A 21,176-nucleotide genomic window follows, 5' to 3' on the forward strand; every position below is an offset into this window, starting at 1 on the left:
TATATAGAGAGCCTCCTCACCTTTTATGAGAGCCTGTCAGACCAACAAGGCCAAACTGCAGAAGGTGATCACCCTGAGGTCCAAGCCTGTGGAGGATTCAATTCATAACACCAGCAACTGCTTTCAGATCCTGACCTATGGTAGGATATATTCTCTTTAACAAACTTCTTCCCCCCAATAACTGGACCTGTTGTGCTAACAGTGCCTCATGCAGGCATGCACACGCCCACACACACGCCCGCACAACTTTGCTTTTCTTTGAAAAACCTTCTTTTATAATCATACCTCCTGCAAAACGAATTTCCCTTTGTTCTTAATAAAAAAAGACATTATTAATTGAATCAATTATGTGTCAGTTCCCATTCATTCACACATTGTTTTGAAAAACTCTCAGCACTAGTTACAGCCATGGCAAAAATACACATTGTGCAGTTGTACAGCAACAAGTATGGTCTAAATGCTGAAACTATAAATTGGAGCAGTCCCTCTAACTATGATACTTGGTGAGGCTGTTTCTGACACTCAGTTAAATCTCTTTGAAACAACTACTGCAAAGTGAGGAGGTATGGTAATTGGTGGCCAGTAGCTCACTCACAATTGGCTCCTCAAAACTGTCGTGCTTGTGAAAGCTTCCTGGAGAAGCCATGGGCCAATCATCACTTCTACTCTAAGACAGACTATGACTGTTGGAGGCACAGCCTGTGGTGCATGAAATCTGACTGTCAGGGTCTGCTGACCCACCTACCTGCAGACATGTACTAACACACACACATAGGCAAACACACACACACACCAAGGCTGGTAATTGGGCTCATGAAGCCAAAGGACTAGAACAGCAAAATCTCATTTCCTGTCTTTGTGTAGTGTGTAAGTGTGTGTTGAATGCGTGAGTGGTTTTCTGTGTTTCAGTTCAAATGCCCTGGCATACCCTTGCCCTCCTAAAAACAGGCAATTTCCTGTGAAGCCATCAGAGTGTGACAGCAGAAAGTACCTAATGGGTAAATCTTAGGAAACAGGGCATTACCAAAATCCAGCAAACTCAATTGTATTAATCCTCTGGATTAGCAGCTTTAATTCTCAACACGTTTCCAGTTTTAAAAGTCTTATTTCCTTACTGAAAATGGGAGCAGCATGTGAGGTGAATTTTCAGCTATTGAAAGTGTAGAAGAATAGTTTTCTTCCTTGCTCTAGTTGGTCATACCTTGTTTGGTGCACTTTGGTGCATAACAACATATTTTTGGCATCATTGGAAATTAGATTTAAGCATCCACATAAAAAAAGAGACATGTTAAAAACTGTGACCAAAAGTCTGGGATTGTCAAACATGAAATGCCTCTGTATGCTTTCAACATGTACCTTCATATCTGTGGTTTACTTGTCAGTTTCATGATGAGCAACATTCTTGCTAATTAACCATGTGAGCAATCCCTTGCTGATACTAAAGACCCACTATCTTAACCCCACTCTGCTTGTTGCCCCTAAGACCACTGAAAACTGTCAGTTTTAATCTCCCTCACTGCCACTGTCCTCCCGTCTCCCTTACACATGCACACACACACAGCTTTGAAATAAGGGATTTAGATTACAGTGAACAGTGCGCGCTTCATGATGATGAAGTGTGTGTACTCAGAGGGTGAGCCTTATTGGAATTCATATGATGTTTGTTGACTCCCTTCATATAAACAGGTGGCTGTGTGGAGATAACGTATAGCATATTGTGCGGATGATGCACCCACACAAGCACGCGCTCGCACACACATCTACAATGTTCTGTGTGTGTTGTTTTTTTCAAATCCTAAAGCAGTCAGAGGGACATTTATTAATCTCTCTATTTCAGAAGAAGAGTGCCAAAGCCTTTCAGGTGTATGAGCAGGGATTCCTGAACAGATGTCACCTCATATCCACCCGGTGTGGAGCTGCAACAACAAAACAAAACCTGCAGAAAGGTGCATAATAAAAGCCTCCACCTTTCTGTTCCCCATCCCCTGTATTCTCCCAAATATAGTTTCAGTTTATTGTCAGGGCTCAATTTCACCAATTTAGATGACTTTTAAGGTTGCATGATATGCCTGACAGAAAGATGAATACTATATTTTTAAAGGAGAGAATAACGACAGGTGGATCTGTGGTGTGTGTGTGGTGTGTATTTTTGAATGCGGTTCATTTTCAAACAGAAACATGTGAGACCACACACACACACACACACACACACACACACACACACACACACACACACACCCTTTAATACGACTGTGATCCCTGTCTTGGTGTGTGAATGCTCTTTTATTTGATTCTAATAAAAAATGAGGGTTTTTTGTCTCCTCTGCAAATTCCTTTGCTTGGCTTTACTACTGTAACACATACGTGTGCATGCTGACCTTGCCACTTCAAATCCAGTAGCTACCCAACCTTGGTATTGATCTCTCATTTCAAAGGCTCAGAAACACAGGCAAACAGGGCTGACAAAGCTATTACAATTTATCATGGCTGAATCAAGTAGATTTCAGAATGGGATCCAACAATTTAGTCCACTTGTTTCTCTCCCATGAAAAACGAAAGGATATATTGCAGATTACGGTATTGTTTTAAAATAATTTATATAATTCACAGTTGTCGCCTCACCTACTTCCAGTTTTAACAAGTCAAAGGTAGAACAGATGCTATGAGTGACTGCAGTACTAAAGTATGTGTCACGTCATTAATGACAAGGTGTTAACATCTTTAAATACTTCCTCTGACAACTCCAACGACGATTCCAAAGCACAGGCTGAGCTACTGTCTGTGTCATCAAGCCAGCAGTCCCTCTAAAAAATAACGAGGAATCTGATTGAGTTAGAAAACCAATCAATGCTGGTGGCATACTGGGCATCTTTTTTTGGGAGATTGTCAGACTTGACTCATACTTGACCAATGAAGTTTGACCACTCATCTGCTACTGAAACAACTACAGATGAAGGCATTTTACTAAAGATATTGCAGATTGGCAATTTATCAAATGTCCACAAAACATTGTTGTGGCTGCTCGATAAATGTCAATAGATAACAGGTTTACCAATGAATGATTTTAGTCAGACATTGACTACTCATATGGATTTAATTTAAGTGCAAAAGTGAATTAATAATTATATAATAATATTATAATATATATAATTCTACATTCCTAAAAAATAAACTGTAGTCTTTGTAGAACATTCTGTAATAATTCTCTGAATACTTCTACTGTTATGATTTACAAATGTATTTGCTTCCTCTCTAATTACAAGTACAAAACAGAAATGTTTTTCTCTTCTTGGCACTGGACATTCAGGGCAATAAAGTTTTCTGAACTGAACAGCAACAGCAACTGACTGCTTGGACCACAAGCATTCTGAGGATGCAGCAAGAATCACAACACTGCATTATCTAACTGTCACCATGGACAACACTGCCAACGTTTAAGCACTCAGTAAAGGTAGATTTAAGAGTTCAGGAACACTGTACACTTATGTTTCCAGTAACATATGTTTCTTTTGAACTCCTTCATTTATTTTCAGGATTCCAGTCCTTTGTTAACGTCAAGTCAGCAATCCACAGGATGCACAGGTTGAAAAGCTGTGTTAGTGCACAACATTTAGTGACTAATTGTTATTCTAATTGCCACAGATGAAAATCTTTGTATCACACTCCATTTTGTATTCCTTAAGGCAATAAATCATTCTTTCAGTCGCCTTCCTGGTTTCACTTTTAACAAATGAGTAAATTTGTTTGTGTTGTCACTCGTTTGTTCATTTAATTTACTGATGCATGGATTTATAGGATTGATCGTTCACTAATCCGTTGAAGCCTTCGGTTGTCTGTGCGCTAAATGTGTTGCATTTATCCCTGAGAGAGAGAAAGTAAGAGGAAACACCAGAGGAGGAGATGATGGAGGGATGTTAATAAAGAGAAGATGCATGGAGGATATTTACTTTGATGCATTATGCGAGCTTAAGCTTAAGCTCGCCCTAAAAGTGGAAGTTCAGTAAATGTGAACACACAAACGCCAATAACAACACACACACTACTGTGAGCAACAGATTCAAACATTGCCATTACTCTCTGATACCTGATAAGGTGCATTACAAACGTGTTTTGTGTTTATAGCAGAGCTCTAATCTTCCATCTATCTCTTTCACTCTCTCGCTTCCTCATCCCTCATCTCTGTCTCCATCTCCTCTCCTCCCTCTCTCTCTGCTGCTTCCCTTCTTCTCTTTTCATCTCTGTCACTGTTCTCCAGCTGGCTAGGTGAGATAACTCCTCCACACCAAGATACTCTCAGCTCATTGGCCGGGTGATGGAACACGGAGCACCAATCACATGCTGCATCATTAGTTGTGGAGCTCATGAGCTGAGGCCGTGTTTTTATCTGGTCTAGCTGATCCTGCGCTGTCCTCACCCATGCTGTCCTTCCAACAACTCCTCTCAAACACACTCCATTCTAGTTTGCACGTCAGCTATTTTTTTCTTCTCTCTCTGATGGTGCAGTAATCAGATTCCTTTGAGAGATAAATCAATTCTCTTATGTGCTGACTGACAAAGTACAAAGATTATTTTCATAAGGCTGCTGCATATTTTTTCCATCCTTTCAATTTAATGCTGATAAAAGTGCAGGATTTAATTGGTGTGATTGTGGTTGATAATTATACACTTTACTTGCTCAATAACAATGTCATATAATATAAAAAAAACATAACCCGTGTGTATGTGTGGGTGAATATCTGATAACACTGAAAGCTTTTATCAATGCTCCAGAGAGCATATGTGTGACTGGGAAACACATGAAATTGACTACAAAGGGAAAAAAAGGAGGAAAAGAAGTACAAGGAGTGTGATGGTAAAAAGAGAAGAGTATTGTTAAATTCCCCCTCTACTCAGAAAATGTGTTTTTCTTCTTGTTTCTAGTTGAGTATTTGAGCTTGACTGTGCAGAATGATGTATCTGCAGAGCTTGACACACTAGATGGCTGTTTTTAGCTTGAAGCCTTCAGTGCACATACACTGAGAATGGACTTTGCAGTGAAGCAGGATACAGCTTGTGTGCAGTAGTTTTTTGAAATGAAAAATATTTGAATATTCATTGATTTTGGATTTTTAATGAGGGAAATTTTTAAGGAGTAGATGCAATTTTAATGATTTTAAAGTGATAATTATAATTCCTTTGTGGGAAAACACATCAAACACACAGTATTTTTATGTCTTACTACATGTCTGGAAAGGATCTTTAAAAGGAAAAGTTTGACATTTTGAGGAAATACCCTCATTTGCTTTCTTGCTGACAGTGAGATCAGAAGATCAATACCATTAGAATTGGTATCAATCTTCTCGTACAACTCTTGGCAAGAGAGCAATGAGTGCATTTCGCAAAATTGTTCTATTCCTTTAAATATGAAACAAAAAATCCAGTAAACACAGACTGCTGTCCCTCACGGCAAAAGCCCAGTCTAAACTCACTCAGTGACACTTTTACAATGAGGAATAAATTACATTTTTTGCTGTTTCCCAAAATTAATTGCCATCCCTTTCTATTAAGTAACAAACTTGGCATCAACACCGAAACTAAAGTCTGCTGTAAAAGATAACATTCCAGCAAATCAATCAGAGCTCGAGTGCATAATTCACACTTTATGCTTACTGTATGTGTTGCATTCATGACAGTGAAAGTTGCTTACTGCTGAACTGCCAGTGATCTCTTGTTGTCTTTAGTGTCACACTAAACCACTGAGCTAACAGGCTTAAATCTCTAGTCACTATTAACAAAGTATGGATGAAACCGTGTTTGCAAAAGTGTGAAGAGTTTTGTTTTTTTTAATCACACTGGTGACATAAAGATTCAAGCTGTTGCAAGCTGTTATAGTGACTGGTGAGGTTGAAACTGTGCAAGTGCTCAGAGACGAGTGCACCCTGGTGGTCCCTTATATACTGTTCACTTCAATGCAGCGTCCTGCCTGAAAATTTAAACAGTCCAGTGCTGCCATCTTGTGTTTAAAACTGGACTTTTTTTTTTTTTTACTGTACACAAAAAAGCTGTATGTATATATATATATATATATATGTACACACACATATATATACACACACACATATATATATATTTATATATATATATATAATTTTATATATATATTTATATATATATAATATATATTTAACATAATTAACATAACACTATTTATTTAACACTATTCAGTATGTATAAATATACATATATATATATATATATATGTGTGTGTGTGTGTGTGTGTGTGTGTGTGTGTGTGTGTGTACATACTGAATAGTGTTAAATAAATAGTGTTAAATAAAGTTGAATTAGATATAATAAATACAATAATTATCTATTTATCTATAGTACCAATTGTTCAATTCAATCTATTCTATAAAGGTTTTGACTTCTTAAACTTCATGATGCCGCCATCTTCTGTTTGTGTTTGTTTCTGAAATGAACGTTTATCTTGACATTGTCTAACAACGCAGAGACAGACTTGACCTGGGAAAAGGTTCACTGGTCCATTATCATCCACCAACAGGCTGTGGGCAGTCAGACAGTTGTGACAGGTCATTTGGCTGCCGAGTCTGACCTTTGTCAGTGTGGATCTCGTCTCTACGTTTCAAATATGATAACATTTCACACTCAAAAGGTTAATAAGAGGGCTGGGGCAAATTTAGAGAAGGTCAAAGAATGATAGCACAAAGAAACAAACAAGTCAATGGAGGCATGCTTCTGAAAGGCTGAATTACTGAGTGATCTGAAGGACACTGAAATATAATTAGTTTCACAGGGCTATCACATCAGTTAGATTACTCTATTAGATATTGTGTTAAGTATTCAGAGATGCACGGTGTCAAGGGAAAGTAACAAGGCTGCATGTTTTAATCCATTTTACAGCAGTCTATTAACTTGGTAAATGGGTCAGTTCCAGACTTCAGCCAGCAGGTGGTGCTGTAGCCTCTGTACAGAGCCCACAGTGGTATTCATGACCTCATCATGACGTTTCCTGTAAAACCCAAAGTCATCCAGTAATATGATGTCACACATTAACACAGCGCTTACCAGAGCCTATAAGTGGACCTGCTTGCTTGGCTCACTATATCATTCAAAGGGTTGAAGGCATGTTGACTCATCATCGCTATTCTATTCTGAGATGAGCAGTCTGCTCTGAAATGTCCTCACGGGCTGGCATGAGCAGGCTGTAACTGTACCTCTGGGAAGATTAAAGATGGAAGACCAGCATGTTTCATGATGTCAGCAAAGGACCATTAGTTCCACACTATTAGAGTCTGATGTAATCAAGAACGGCATGATCAGCTGCAAAATAAAGGATGTGACAAATGATTTTAAAACCAAACACTGATGGTTAACTACAAGTAGCTAAACTATTCTGCATGTTGGTATGATTAAAATGCTGAAAATAGTTAATGAAAGTGTATATAGTAGTTACATGTACAATGTATGCATGACTGCATGCAGCATTATTTTGATATATTTATATAAAATGTTTGAATATTAAACCAAAGGTGACAATCCTAATATATTCACTTAGAGGATGAAGAAAACAAGCAAAAAATCATGGTTGAGAAATTGCTAAAAAAATGTTATTTAAATGATTAATTATATGTGTTCTGTATTCATTTCCATTTAAGTTTTTAAATGATATAAAGGCCCATCTAGGGTCTGGTACTGCAAACTGGCTTGGGCTATAAATGCTGCGGTATGTGGCATTGGTCCATGATATATACTTGCCCCTATAAAAGGGAGTTTTCTGCAGTGCTGTGACATATTGGCAGACTCACTTATACACTATAAATACTCATAACACTGTCACATCAGCATGTAAAATATTGTATGTTATAAAGGGATGGAAGTACAGTTAGGGTACATATAAAATCCCACAACTTCTCTTCCCCCCATCTCATATATTTTGCCCCAGACTTACTCAGCACAATCACTGTATAATACTCATAATATTATCTGAATTATTTATAATAATCAATCTCATCTCAGCTAAATAGCACAGCTGTTTCCTATCAGTGGCTGGTTTCCTCTAGTCTTTTCCCTCGAGAACATTAATATTGATGACAAGAAGGAAGGCTGACTAAGCTCTCAGTCACTCTCTCTCTACCACCTCTCTCTCTCCCCTCCCTCTTATACCCACACCCTGGACGCAGGCAGGCGTGCGCACACCGGCAGACACACTCAGCTTCCGTATCGCTCTCCCTTCTCAATCTCTGTACCTCTATCCCTCCCTGCTCTCTCCGCTGGTGGATTTAAGCCCACTGCTGTGTGGAACATCGGTAAGAACAAATCCTCTCTTTTTCACTATATTCTTAATTTCTCTGTGTCCATGTGTCTCTTTCTGAATCCTTTTTTACTAGGATTGAAACAAAGGGATTGGGGTGTGGCTGGATCAGCAGAGGCTGACTGCTGATGGCAGCAGTGAAATGATGTGAAAGAGGGATGGTGGTGATGATGGTGATAAAGGAACAATAGTACTAATGTGTGGATCATTAGTTTTACTGATGAGCTGAAAAAGGTGTGTTCGTGACAACTGATGTTCATGCTAGGCCTTGTGGATGTACATTAGCTATTATTTGTATTTGAAAAGGCGTCTTGTTTCAAGAGACTGAACATTTAAGAATTCTGGCCATGTGCCGAGCATGTCTATTTCTGCGACAAACCGATTATATTAGGCCCTATTCAAATTCACAGTGAGAATCATTTTATAGTAGCATGTTATGAAAATGACTGGCTTCAGGCTGGTGGGCTTGTCACATTTCCACACCAGTCTCCGACAGAGCAGTGGTTCAAACAGGCGTGACTGGGCCAGACTGTGCAAGACAGATTAGTCAGACCTGAGGCTAGGTCAGGAATATGACTGCAGTGGAGCCTGTGGAGCATTGCCGACATCCACGAGGCTGCAGGGGTGGATGCAGACAGAAAAAGAGAGAGAGAGAGAAAGAGAGAGAGAGGGGATGCAGAGGGAGAGAACAAAGACCTCAGCCTCGGAGAAAGGGAAAAGCAGAGACAAAGGAAAGAACAGACAGCTGGGTAAAAATAGGCACATGTTAGCAACATAGGCGTTTTGGAAAGGAGCACATCAAGACAGAGCATGTGTGGGAGGCAACCACCACTCAGGCAACCATGTGGACGTATGTGTAATGCGGCGTAGCCACTCCCTTTATGTGCAGTCAGTTGTTAATGTATCATTTCGGATCAGGATTTTTGACAGCTCTTGTGATGATCTTTCAAATGATTTCATTTCTTTTACATTTAAGAGTATACCTAATAAATGCATATACATAATGTAAGCTGAATCATTAGTATAACAGGAGAGGTCAAACCTGTGCTTTTTCTTTCACAGCCAAAATGTCTGACAAACCTGACATGACTGAGATTGCCCGTTTCGACAAGACAAAGCTGAAGAAGACAGAGACAAAAGAAAAAAACCCTCTGCCCACCAAAGAGAGTGAGTGTCCCATTGCGTGTTTCTGAAAAGCTTTTTGTCAAACCTTCAAGCCTTTATCCCCTGAAGCAATTTTCCTGTCAGTGCTTACTCATCCCATCCACTGCTGTCAAAAGATTACATGCACTGCAGCAGATAGCAACCTGCTGCAACATCAGCAATCACTGACATACAGCAAATCAAAAAAAGAGCGCCATCCACTCACATGCTCACTACACGAGCCTGCTGACCAACACTTTATTTTTCTCTTCTTTTCCAGCCATCGAGCAAGAGAGGAAAGGCGATGCCACACCTTGACTTTTGAGCACATGAAGAAAAGAAGCTGAGATGCCGCAGAAAAAAGCACTTTCTTTTGATTATCACAGTATTTGAATCTCTTGCTTTGTCTTCAGAAAAGGGTGCTCTTGAGCTCCCGGGGGATGCTATAATGGAATATGGCATCCTTACATGGGGGCTCTCTTACCACATTGGGTGTAAAACGTTATAGCCTGGGTGCCTGTCTTGCACTGTTAGCCTATAGCTAAAATGTCTCCAATATTGCCAAACTAGGGAGTGGTGTGTAGTGATGTAGCACTGAAAGATAGGCAGGCATCCAGGCTAGGAGTGGGGTAGGACGGGATGGGGGTTGTCTACGGACAGGGGAACAATCATAGTCTAATCATGTGGGCTGTTTTCTTAATAAACTTTTTACTTTTCTTTATGAAATAAATATGAAGACATGGAACCAGTTGGATTTTGGTGTCGCCTTTTTGTCTATGTACAATTAAACCACCTGTGGTCATCATGAGGCATGGTCTGATCATGCACAGCATTGAAACAAACAGAACAAAAAAATCATGTTACTATAGGCTCATGATAGTTTCCTGATGTAATGCATTTTCACCACTGTGCCTATACAGCATTTACAGTGCTATAGTATGAAATGTCGTATCTCATGTATGAGCTTTGCTAAAAACATATGATGCTGTTGATGACATTTGAACATTAAGGTTTCATAACATACATGTCCAGTGCAAAGACAAGCCACATTTTACTGTACTTTACTGAAACAGGTTCAATGTTCTTTTGGTTAGTCCTAGAGCCAGCTAACGTTGGCTTATATTGCTAAGCTTGTTGGTCTTTGCCTAGCATTGAAGTGATTAGTTAATGAATCAATCTGCCAATCAACAGAAGAATGAATAAGAAACTATTTAGATAATCAATTATTCATTCATTCATTCATTCATTCATTAAAGTATGTTTTAACAAAAACACTCCAGAGGTTCAGTGGTTCCAACTTGTCAAATGTGAATAGTTGGTGGTCTCTAAAAAAGTAAGTGAACTACATTTGGGTTTTTAACTGTTGTTTGAACAACTAAATTGATGACATCACTTTAGGCTCTTGGAAATTGTGTACAGCTTTTTTTTTAACTATTCACAAACAAATAATTGATTAAATAATAATAATCATGACAATAATCATCATATTAATAGATGATCAAAGTTATCATTAAATGCAGCCTACTGGGCATTATTAGGTGAACATTACTAGTAACAGCAGTGTGGTGATTTGAACGATTTCCAGATTAGAGGCATACCATGAAGAAAGGTACTAAGAGGCTCCTGTGACTTTCACATTTGATGCAGTGTTGCCAACTCCTCAGTAAGGAAAGTAGCTATTGGCTGTCCTAAAAGTCGCTAGAAGTCGCTAAATGACGTCATCGCCTAATTTGCATAATTACCATTTGCATGTTATTGTAATGGACGCTGTAGGAGAGAGGGATAACGTCTTGGGAGAGACAAAAAACTAGTTAAAAAACCCTAAATATGTTAAAAACTACAAATGAGCTTTCTTATGTTGATTCTTGGTTTGTTTGTTTTTAAAATGTAAATAAATTTTGTTCTGTATTGTTAAATGTTAGAATATCAAATTGAATCAAAAGACTGTTATGCAGGGTGGATGCGGAGTGGTATGGGTCTCCTCTCTGCTCTGACTGCAGCTGTGTGAGGCTACTGTGAACCTGACCGCCTGTGAGTGCTTTGGGATAGGGGAGGGGCTCACGGCAGCACCCACTACTCATTGACGACAGTAACGATACATGCTTTCACTTCAGAGTCTCCAATAACACCAGAAAAAGTCGCTAGATTTGTCGCTAGTCGCTTTTGAGGAAAAAAGTCGCTATGAGGGTTTGGAAAGTCGCCAGATTTAGCGAGAAAGTCGCCAAGTTGGCAACACTGATTTGATGCTATCTGGCTAACAGGAGCTAGCATGCTAGCTGACAGTTGCTGAGCAAGGAGGCTGCGGGGCTGTGGAGTGGAATGTGATTGGCTGAAAATGCGAAGGGGCGGAGACTGGAGACAACAACACTGCCATGAGCTTACTATTACTAAACTTTGAAAGATACCACTAAAAATAAAAATATACATTTGAAAAAAGGGGCATGTATGAGAGGGTTTTTTTTTCAGTTGTACTAATAAGATAACTTCTTTGTGTCACCTATTATTTATTTACGACATGCTATTTCCATTACAGGTCATTTACAGCCCAAAATCTCCGCCTGACTAATGTCGCTGACTGGCGTCTTCAGTCCTGCCACCCCTCCTCAGCCTGTCAAATCTGTCACCTCCTCTGTCTTTATTGCTCTGTTTCTCTCACCTTGCACTGCCATAAATCACCCATCAATGCACCCTGGACGGCTTAATGTGCCAAAAATATCTGTTAGAATTTAATTAAAGTGTAGGCTTCTTTGACTTCAGGTTATTCTAAGCATATTGAAGGCCCTGACATTTCCTCTTGTTTCAGGTGTTGAGCTTGAATACACACTATCCAAAGTTGTATCTAGAAGCAGAATAACATGTCAGCCTACTCTATAATTATTACTATTATTATTAGCCTGGTATTTCATTTTTAGTGGTAGTAGCACTCATAATCACCATCATCGGGGAGTAATTCATTATGATAATATTTTTTTTGACAATTGAGTCATTTTTTTGTCTTATCAGCTGAAAAAGTGATAATTAAAAAAAAACAACAACAACTCTCAAGCCAGCACTGCCCACGTGATTTGTCATTAAGAGTTTCGATGTTTATGGGACATCTAGCACCCATGTAGAAACACGCCCAGTTAGATCAGCCACTGTTTGCGGGTTATTAACCCATTAAAATCGTTAAATGAGCTCTCAGTCAAGGGCGAATTATGAATCGTAACGGGTTTATTTATAATGGCTCTGTATTATTTCCCAGTCAGGTGTTGAGGGGCTCTAGGTTTCAGTCATATTGCAGGATGAATGTGGGCGATATCTAATTAGTAGGGATTATCCTCACCTACACCTCTCCACTATTGTGTGGAGGACCTCAGCCAGGCCTCCGCCCATTGTCCGCCGCGCTGAGTGAATTGTTGTTTTAAGGGATTTTGAGTGGCTTATTGGGGATTTGACAAGTGTAAGCAATTTCATTTAAAAACTGTAACGTTAATCATTAACTTGGGAACTTCTCTCGCATCAAATCACACTGGGAGTATGAAATGACAGAAACTGCCATGACGACTGTTGATGGAAGTGATTATTTAGACTAAATCAAGGAGGATAATCAATAGAAATAAATGTGAATGGGCAATGTAGCATACTGAATAATCCCAGATTTCTAAAACCAATAATCAGGATCAATATGTTTAAGTTTGGTGAGGTATATGTCCATCTATGTGTGGCAATATCCCAGCTAATATTTTAAAGCTTTAGACATTAAAGCTCTCATTTATGTATGCTCTTGTAAATTCCAGACTGTTTTCACACCAAGTTGTTTCCCAGGGAAACATCTATTATCCTATTATCACGACGATGCCAATGTCGCCGATGTGTGAGGCAGTATTTACATGACTATATACCGTCAGCTTCTAAAAGACTTTATGGCTTTGTAGTCACTGTGAGGCGCTAGTGCCATTTCCCAAACGTTCCCAAGTACACACTACGCTACACGACGATATCCACTACTGTATTTCTGTAACTGAAATGTATTAATAATGACAAAACTATTGAATTACTTATGGAATAAAGCACCTGAATAGAAGAGCAGACAACCCCTCTACAAATCCACATAAATCACTATTATATTCCTGTATCATACAAGAAGGTTATAGTGTGTTAAATGATGTACCCTGGATGTTTCCTGGCACAATTTTCCATATTTTGTAACATTAATATATCCTATAATATTCTAAACTTTATTTATATTATATCATAATTATGTTTTTAATCTGTTATTAATACTACTGCAGACCCTGTGTTCATAAGGAATAAAACACTGATTTATTCTGTAGATATGCCTCACAGAAAAGTGTATAAGGATTCAAGCCTGGGAACGACAGGTGAATGAATTGGGGGCTGTTTAACTGTCTGCGTCAGTTCTTTGAAGTGCACTTATGCAACAACGGCTCCTATTTGTCTATAGGACACGGCGATCAGTGTCGTCGTTGATGCGTTTTCACAGTGAAACGCTACCTGCGGGACAAATCTGTCAATCAAAGGGGTAAGACGATATAAATATCATCTGCGTTGAGTCTGTGCTACAACTTCAGTTGCCTTCTTCTCTCTTGGCATTCACATCTGGGATATAAGCAAACAGGCCTCCGTTTGGAACTCAGCTGCTATGGGACCACTAAATCTCCTCACAGCAATGGTTTTATCCATAAGCTGTCATTTCCAGTCTGCATCGGCTTGGTATGTCGCTTACTTTTGGAGGAATTCGTTAAAAAAATGCAATGCGGCGTAATCTGTGTCTGCTGGTTGTTTAGTGATTTTGGATTAACGTGATTCTCCTGTTTTGTTTCTATAGGACGGTGAATAATTTCCTCATGACTGGACCCAAGGTAAATACATTTTTGTCTTCGTGTATTGCGCGTAAAACATGTTATGTGGCATCTCTGGTTAATACATTTGTTCTGTAACAATTACATGCCCCTTGCATTTGATTATAAGCGATAGGCCATAACAAAGACCCTTCCTTTCTCTCCCAAGGCTTTTCTGACTTATGCCAGCAGTGTTCAAGGGGGCGCACAGAGTGGAATACAAGAGTGTAAACATCAATTCGCTTTGGACAGATGGAACTGCCCAGAAAGCACACTTCAGTTATCCACACTCAACGGCCTTCGAAGTGGTAAGAAAGCGTGTATCCATATTGTACTTTTGCCACAGATACTTGGCATGCATCAGCAAGGGTTCAAGTCCGGAAACTGTCAACTGTGATGAAGCGCAATTGCGCAATAACTGAATCCCTAAGACCAGTAAAGGCACTTCTCTGTTGCTGATCCTGCACTCTGAACTCAATGGAGAACGGACAAAACGAAAGACTGACAATCCTTGCTGAAATCACATTGATAAAACTCAACATTTTCACCATATACACCTCTACAATTACATATGCAGTTTACGCATCTTTTACAAACAGTGTTTGAGTGCGACCTTTGCGTATTCATGTTACCAAATATGATGGCAAACTATAAAATCATGTTTTGCTTTCTTTGCTACTTATTTTAGCCACAAGGGAGACATCTTTTGTCCACGCTATCAGCGCCGCCGGAGTGATGTACACGCTCACCAAGAACTGCAGCATGGGAGACTTTGACAACTGTGGCTGTGATGACTCCAGAATTGGACAGACAGGTACATTTATCACTAGTAGGCTAAATCACGCGAGACAGTCATGATACTCTTACAATGTAATAACAAAGTGCTTTTTTTAATGTCCAGGTGGCAGAGGATGGATCTGGGGAGGCTGCAGTGATAATGTGGCGTTTGGAGAGAAGATCTCCAAACAGTTTGTGGACGCACTGGAAGATGGGCATGACTCTCGCGCAGCAGTTAATCTGCATAACAACGAGGCAGGCAGACTGGTATGATTTTACTATTATTAAGCCTCTTCAAGTTTTTATATGGTCAAAGCAGACATTAATAAACCATCTGAGGGCACAGGACATAAGACTCACGTAGATTTAAATGAGTTTTTGAAGTCTTAAATAACTCAGCATCTACATATGGGTTCAAACTCAAGAACCCCGATAAAGTTGTGTAGGGTTGAATAATCAACTAATTCTCTCTCTCGTTCTTCTATCAGGCAATCAAAGCTACCATGAGAAAAGCCTGTAAGTGTCACGGGGTGTCCGGGAGCTGCAGCATCCAAACCTGCTGGATGCAGCTTGCTGACTTCAGAGAGGTGGGTAACTACCTGAAGATGAAGCACGAACATGCCAAGAAACTGGAGATGGACAAGAAGCCGGCGAGGGCTGGGAACAGTGCTGACAACCGAGGAGCAATTACGCACGCTTTTAGGAACATCGCCCGGACCGAGCTCATTTACCTGGAGGACTCTCCGGATTACTGCCTCAAGAACCAGAGCGTGGGGTATCAGGGCACAGAGGGGCGGGAGTGTCTAAAGGGTGACAAGAATATGTCCCAGTGGGAGAGAAAGAGCTGCCGCAGGCTGTGCTACGAATGCGGCCTCAGAGTAGTGGAGAAGCGCATCGAGGTTGTCAGCAGCTGCAACTGCAAGTTTCACTGGTGCTGCACAGTTAAATGTGAAAAATGTACCCAAGTTGTTACAAAGTATTACTGTGCACGTAAAGACAATGGGAGGAAAGCACATAACAAATCCAAGAGGAAGCATCGTGCGCGCCGGCACTGATTGTTTGTTGCATAGACTGTTGCTAATCACCTTTCATTATCAATAATTAGGCTATTATTATTCTGTATTACAAGAATGTGATTTGTACGACTTCATCTACCACATCACCTGAAGCCTTTTAATGCACTTCATCCTACTGATTCTGTTTTTAGGACCAAGTTCTCTGCTCAGCTCACCACCTCAGTGTTTGTGTGATTTGTCCTGTGTTGTCTGCCAAAATATTTTATATGTATTTTTAATTGAAAAGAAATAAACTAATAAATATTTTTGTAACATATAAGACCCCGTCTGGTTGGTCGGAGCCAATAGTCTGATTCCGTTATTTGTATATTGGTGCCTTGGTGTTATGCATGCCTTGGGAAGAAAATAAACTACCACCTAATGCCACCCTTTGAAGTGCGCATATAGGCGTTTCCTAAAGTCACCCAATCAGATCTCGGACCTGGGGGGACAAAGCACAACACTTCCATTTGTTCTTCATTCAAATAAAAGAGAAAGTAGAAGCTCAGGGGCTCAAAATAAGTGGCTGTCTTCCTTGTTGGCTATCGGTGGCTATATCGAAATGGTGCAATTATTATTCTGGCTTCTACCTCTTCTATATAAAATTACCCCGGGATATGCCTGGTAAGAGATTTTCCTGTATCTTTAAACACACACACACACACACATATATATATATGTGTGTCTTAAGGTAGATTGATTGATCTAATTATTTAATGCTCATCCTGTATCTTCTTCTCAGGGTCGCAAGTAACTTTCTCATGACGGGACCCAAGGTAAAAAGAAAATACTTTGTTTCTTGAATTAAATCTCAGACAAGTTGAGGACATCATTTCTGAATGTGATTCAGGTCAAAAAACTGAATGCCATTATTGCCTCTCCTGCAGGCCTATCTCACCTATGCAAGAAGCGTGCAGGTGGGCGCACAGAGCGGGATTGAGGAGTGCAAACATCAGTTTGCTTGGGATAGATGGAACTGCCCAGACAGCGCAGTGCAGCTCAGAGGACTAAGACGAGGTAGGTTATGATTGTAAACATGATTTCCTATCTGCTGTTGTGGATGCGGATCCACACAGCTGAAAGAAACATGATCTTAAGGAACGTTGGTCTATGCGTAAAAATGAGTCTTGTTTCCATGCACCCAAATGAAGCTTTATGGAGATCAGATCAATTCGGAAAGGTTTATAGCAATCAGTGACATATTTATCTAGCAATGTTAGTTAGTCATGCCTAAAGAACCCAACTGAAAAATGTTGAATTGTGAGGCATAATTGCACCTAAATATATCGTATCACTATTTTACAATAAGATTATTACTATCATTATTATAACTGGTAACTCTTTCATTTTCACTTACTTCTATTTCTGATACATCTTGGCATGACATAAGTAGCCTACTGAAAGTTTTTGCCCTACAATATATTGATTTCCCAAACCTATTATGTATTTCCTTTCATTTACAGCCACCAGAGAGACGTCTTTCGTCCACGCCATCAGTGCAGCAGGGGTCATGTACACTCTGACCAGGAACTGCAGTCTGGGAGACCTCGACGACTGTGGGTGTGATGTCTCAAAGAACGGGAAAATTGGTGAGGCTCACTGCAAAACATATATATTGCTCTGAATGTGCTTTTATAATAATAATCGACATTAAACTTATTTTCCATGTATACGGATTTAAATGTAAGCCATTTGAAAGTTAAAGTTGGTCTAATTGTAAGTGATATTTTGTGTGCAGGGGGACGGGGCTGGTTATGGGGTGGCTGCAGTGATAACGTGGATTTCGGGGAGAGGATTTCCAAACAGTACGTGGATGCACAGGAGACCGGTCAGGACTCTAGAGCTGCTGTCAACTTGCACAACAACGAAGCTGGACGTCAAGTAAGAATATTAAAACCGCAGGCATTTTTCATGACATAGCAATTCAAATATTTGGCAGCATTTAACTAGACTATCCCTGCTTCCCAACAGGCTGTAAAAGCAACAATGAAGCGCATCTGCAGATGTCATGGCATGTCTGAGAGCTGCAGCGTCCAAACCTGTTGGACACAACTATCCGATTTCAGAGACATTGGCAACTATTTGAAGATCAAGCATGGCCAAGCCCAAAAAATGGACATCGACAAAAAGCGAATGCGGGCTGGCAACAGCGCGGACAACCGAGGTGCCATCGTGGACGCGTTCGGCAGCATCTCCCGGACAGAGCTGGTCTACCTGGAGGACTCTCCGGACTACTGCAGGAGGAACAGCAGCACGGGGCTGTACGGCACTGAGGGCCGGGAGTGTTTACAGCATGGAGAGGGTTTGACCCAATGGGAGAGGAGGAGCTGCCGCAGGTTGTGTCATGAGTGCGGCCTGAGGGTGGAGGAAAAGCGCACTGAAGTAGTGAGCAGCTGCAACTGCAAATTCCACTGGTGCTGCAAGGTGAACTGTGAAGACTGCTCCCAGGTTATAGTCAAATATGTGTGCGCCAGGAGGGATGGCGGTGAGGGACACGGCTTTAGAAGGAGATATCGTGGACCAAAATAATAAAGAGTTGACAGAAGTAATGACAGTCTGTGGGATAAGAGCCATATCAGATTCAGCTGAAAATGATAAATGTCTAATGTTTGCACTTTTGTTTCATTTTTAAGTGTTATATGTCTATTTATGAATACTGTGTTTGTTTAATTGAAAATAAATGGTTGAATTGGGCAATTGTATTGAATCTATGTAAAAAATTAAAATAAAGGTGTTGTTTTTTTAAATGTCACTTTTTTTATTGTTTTTATTTGAAGAAAAAAAAAGTCGCATTATTTTATTCCGGAGAACAGGGCACACATAAAATTGCCGCCATTAGAATAAGAATAGACTGAATACACTTAACAGAGGATTACATGGATAACATGATGCAGTTCACACCTAGCCAAGGCGTTGATCCCGTATTACTTTGATGTCAACGTGCATTGATATGATTCAAAGAGCAGCGAGTCTTTGAAAGACAAATTAGGGGAAGTGTTTCTACCACTACAAGTCAGGTATCTGGCCTGATAATCTGGGACACCGTTGACTATCCAAGTCTTTGTCACATCCCACAGGCAATGCAAATGTTTCACAATACATCAAAGCATATGTGGGGAAACGCGTTGACAGACAGAATTTCTCCTCAAAATGAGTCTCATTGGGGTGAAGTTATTACAGCCAGTGAAGAGAGAGTTATAAATAAGTGTGACACACATTCCACCTTGAAAGCAAGTTAATTTCTAATCTTATAATTTGCAAGTAATTAGGTCTAAAAGAGGCCCCAATCCCCACCCACCCTATCTGTGTCTAAGGAGCCATTCATCTAGTCTCCTTCTTTCCTCTACCCCCTGTATCTCCAAAAATCTTCCTCTCAGCTGGATGTGTCATAAATCTGCCACTGCCTCAATTAAATGAGTGATGGCATGGATATTACCTTCATCAGGGGGTATGTGCCTGGGGGGGGGGAGACGGGGGTGGGAGTCTAACAGAAAAGAAGGCAGGTCACAAGGCTGTTTTACTGTCTTTACAGAGCAGTTACTAGATAAGAGCAGTGTGGATTATCATTATGTGAGACCATGTATCCCTAAGAACTGTGGTTATGTGAGAGATTCCACAAATTTGAGCATATCAGATGATTGATATTATCAGCTGATGGGCAATGATTAAGAAAGAAATCAGCTTTGGAGACTTCTTACTGAAGGGAAGGGTCATTCAAACTTTTGACTGGTATCAAAAGGTAAATGTAGATTTTCCGGACAAAATGGGGTTCTCAATGGAGCTCAGGCAGAAAAGTAACAAAAGCCACGAAACTATACAACTACACCCTGAGTAAAAAAGGAATCTCGACTGTAGGAAGAACAAGTAAATAGTCTCACACACCAAAACACTCCCTCCGAACATTCCCATTTGTCTGTTTGCTTCTGGGGATATCCTGTATTTCCCATGCTGTCCTGCTGTGTGTTAATGAAGGTTTCTCCCCACTGGAGGCCTTTACTGATCCCCCCCCTTATCTCTGATCTCCACTGGGTAGATTACTGGTTCCATATTGGTCCCATCTGAGCATAGTCTGAACTGATTCTCACTAGTGCTCCATAAGCGTAATGACCACATGTTCTTCCATTATTGTCTGTTGAAATACCTCTTTTCCCCTAAAAAAGTGTAATTTCGAGATGAGAAGTTGTTTTTTGTGGCCTTTTCATTTTCATGAAATTGGTATTTTATAAACAATGTAAAAATATGTTGTTTAAAAAAAACCCTAACAACCTAATTTTCTAAATGAGTAGGAAAAAAATGAAAAAAATTGAACACCTAGCTAAAATTGCTGCATCACTTGCTATATATTTATACTGAATTTTGTCCCTCTACAGTGGCAGTATCATGTCTTTCATTGGAGGGGGGGGGGGGGTCTGCCACTCAGGACAGCAGAGAAAAATAGCAGAGGGGGTGATCTCCCACGAGGACCCCCCAGGAGGACACCTGTATTCACCCAGACAAGGCCTGGGGGTTTAGGGGGATCTGAGCGTGATTGATCATCCTTTCTCCCCGCTGCCCTCCTCTCTCACCTGGGTGTGAGATACCAAGAGGCCTGACTCAGGACAGGCTGCAGCTGGGATGCAAGATCTGACAAAGACACCAGTTTGCAAACTGCGCTATGAATTTGAATAAAAAACAGAAGTATGACTTACAACAAATATCTCTAAGCAGCAACATTAACCCTTGCATACTCATATTATGACTCATAATTATTATCTACACCAATTCACATTCATAAATTTGCCATCAGTCATAAATGTCTGATCAATCCTTAATGAAAAGTGTATTCTGTTTTTTTTTTTTTATGGAGAAAAAAAATACATTCACAACCATTACATTATGGCCCTGGAGAATATTTTATGGATTATGAAGAATACATGTTTGAATGGTGATTTTTGAATTTTCTTTTAATAAACGCAGGTCAAATTTGCACAAAAATTCAGTTGCACAAAAATTAAAAAATGACGCAACGTGTTTCGATTTTGTATATACAGGGTCACATTAGGAATA

General features: G+C 40.0%; 3 protein-coding genes across 3 annotated transcripts; all 3 read left to right on the top strand.

Moving 5' to 3' along the window:
* Positions 1 to 9,378: 9,378 nt before the first annotated feature.
* On the top strand, positions 9,379 to 9,961 carry tmsb2 (thymosin beta 2). The gene is made up of 2 exons (XM_053323989.1): positions 9,379 to 9,478; positions 9,735 to 9,961. Exons 1-2 carry the CDS (start codon positions 9,379 to 9,381, stop codon positions 9,770 to 9,772), a joined length of 138 nt encoding a protein of 45 aa, XP_053179964.1. The 3' UTR covers positions 9,773 to 9,961.
* Positions 9,962 to 14,099: 4,138 nt separating this feature from the next.
* LOC128363070 (protein Wnt-8a-like) lies at positions 14,100 to 16,130 on the top strand. The gene is made up of 6 exons (XM_053323964.1): positions 14,100 to 14,170; positions 14,286 to 14,319; positions 14,468 to 14,606; positions 14,987 to 15,112; positions 15,200 to 15,342; positions 15,564 to 16,130. Exons 1-6 carry the CDS (start codon positions 14,100 to 14,102, stop codon positions 16,128 to 16,130), a joined length of 1,080 nt encoding a protein of 359 aa, XP_053179939.1.
* Positions 16,131 to 16,692: 562 nt separating this feature from the next.
* LOC128363080 (protein Wnt-8a-like) lies at positions 16,693 to 18,659 on the top strand. Its single transcript, XM_053323977.1, has 6 exons — positions 16,693 to 16,754; positions 16,873 to 16,906; positions 17,018 to 17,147; positions 17,594 to 17,719; positions 17,869 to 18,011; positions 18,102 to 18,659. Exons 1-6 carry the CDS (start codon positions 16,693 to 16,695, stop codon positions 18,657 to 18,659), a joined length of 1,053 nt encoding a protein of 350 aa, XP_053179952.1.
* The last annotated feature ends 2,517 nt before the right edge of the window (positions 18,660 to 21,176 follow it).

The sequence above is a fragment of the Scomber japonicus genome, chromosome 8 (genome assembly GCF_027409825.1).
Source record: "Scomber japonicus isolate fScoJap1 chromosome 8, fScoJap1.pri, whole genome shotgun sequence".
NCBI lineage: Eukaryota > Metazoa > Chordata > Actinopteri > Scombriformes > Scombridae > Scomber > Scomber japonicus.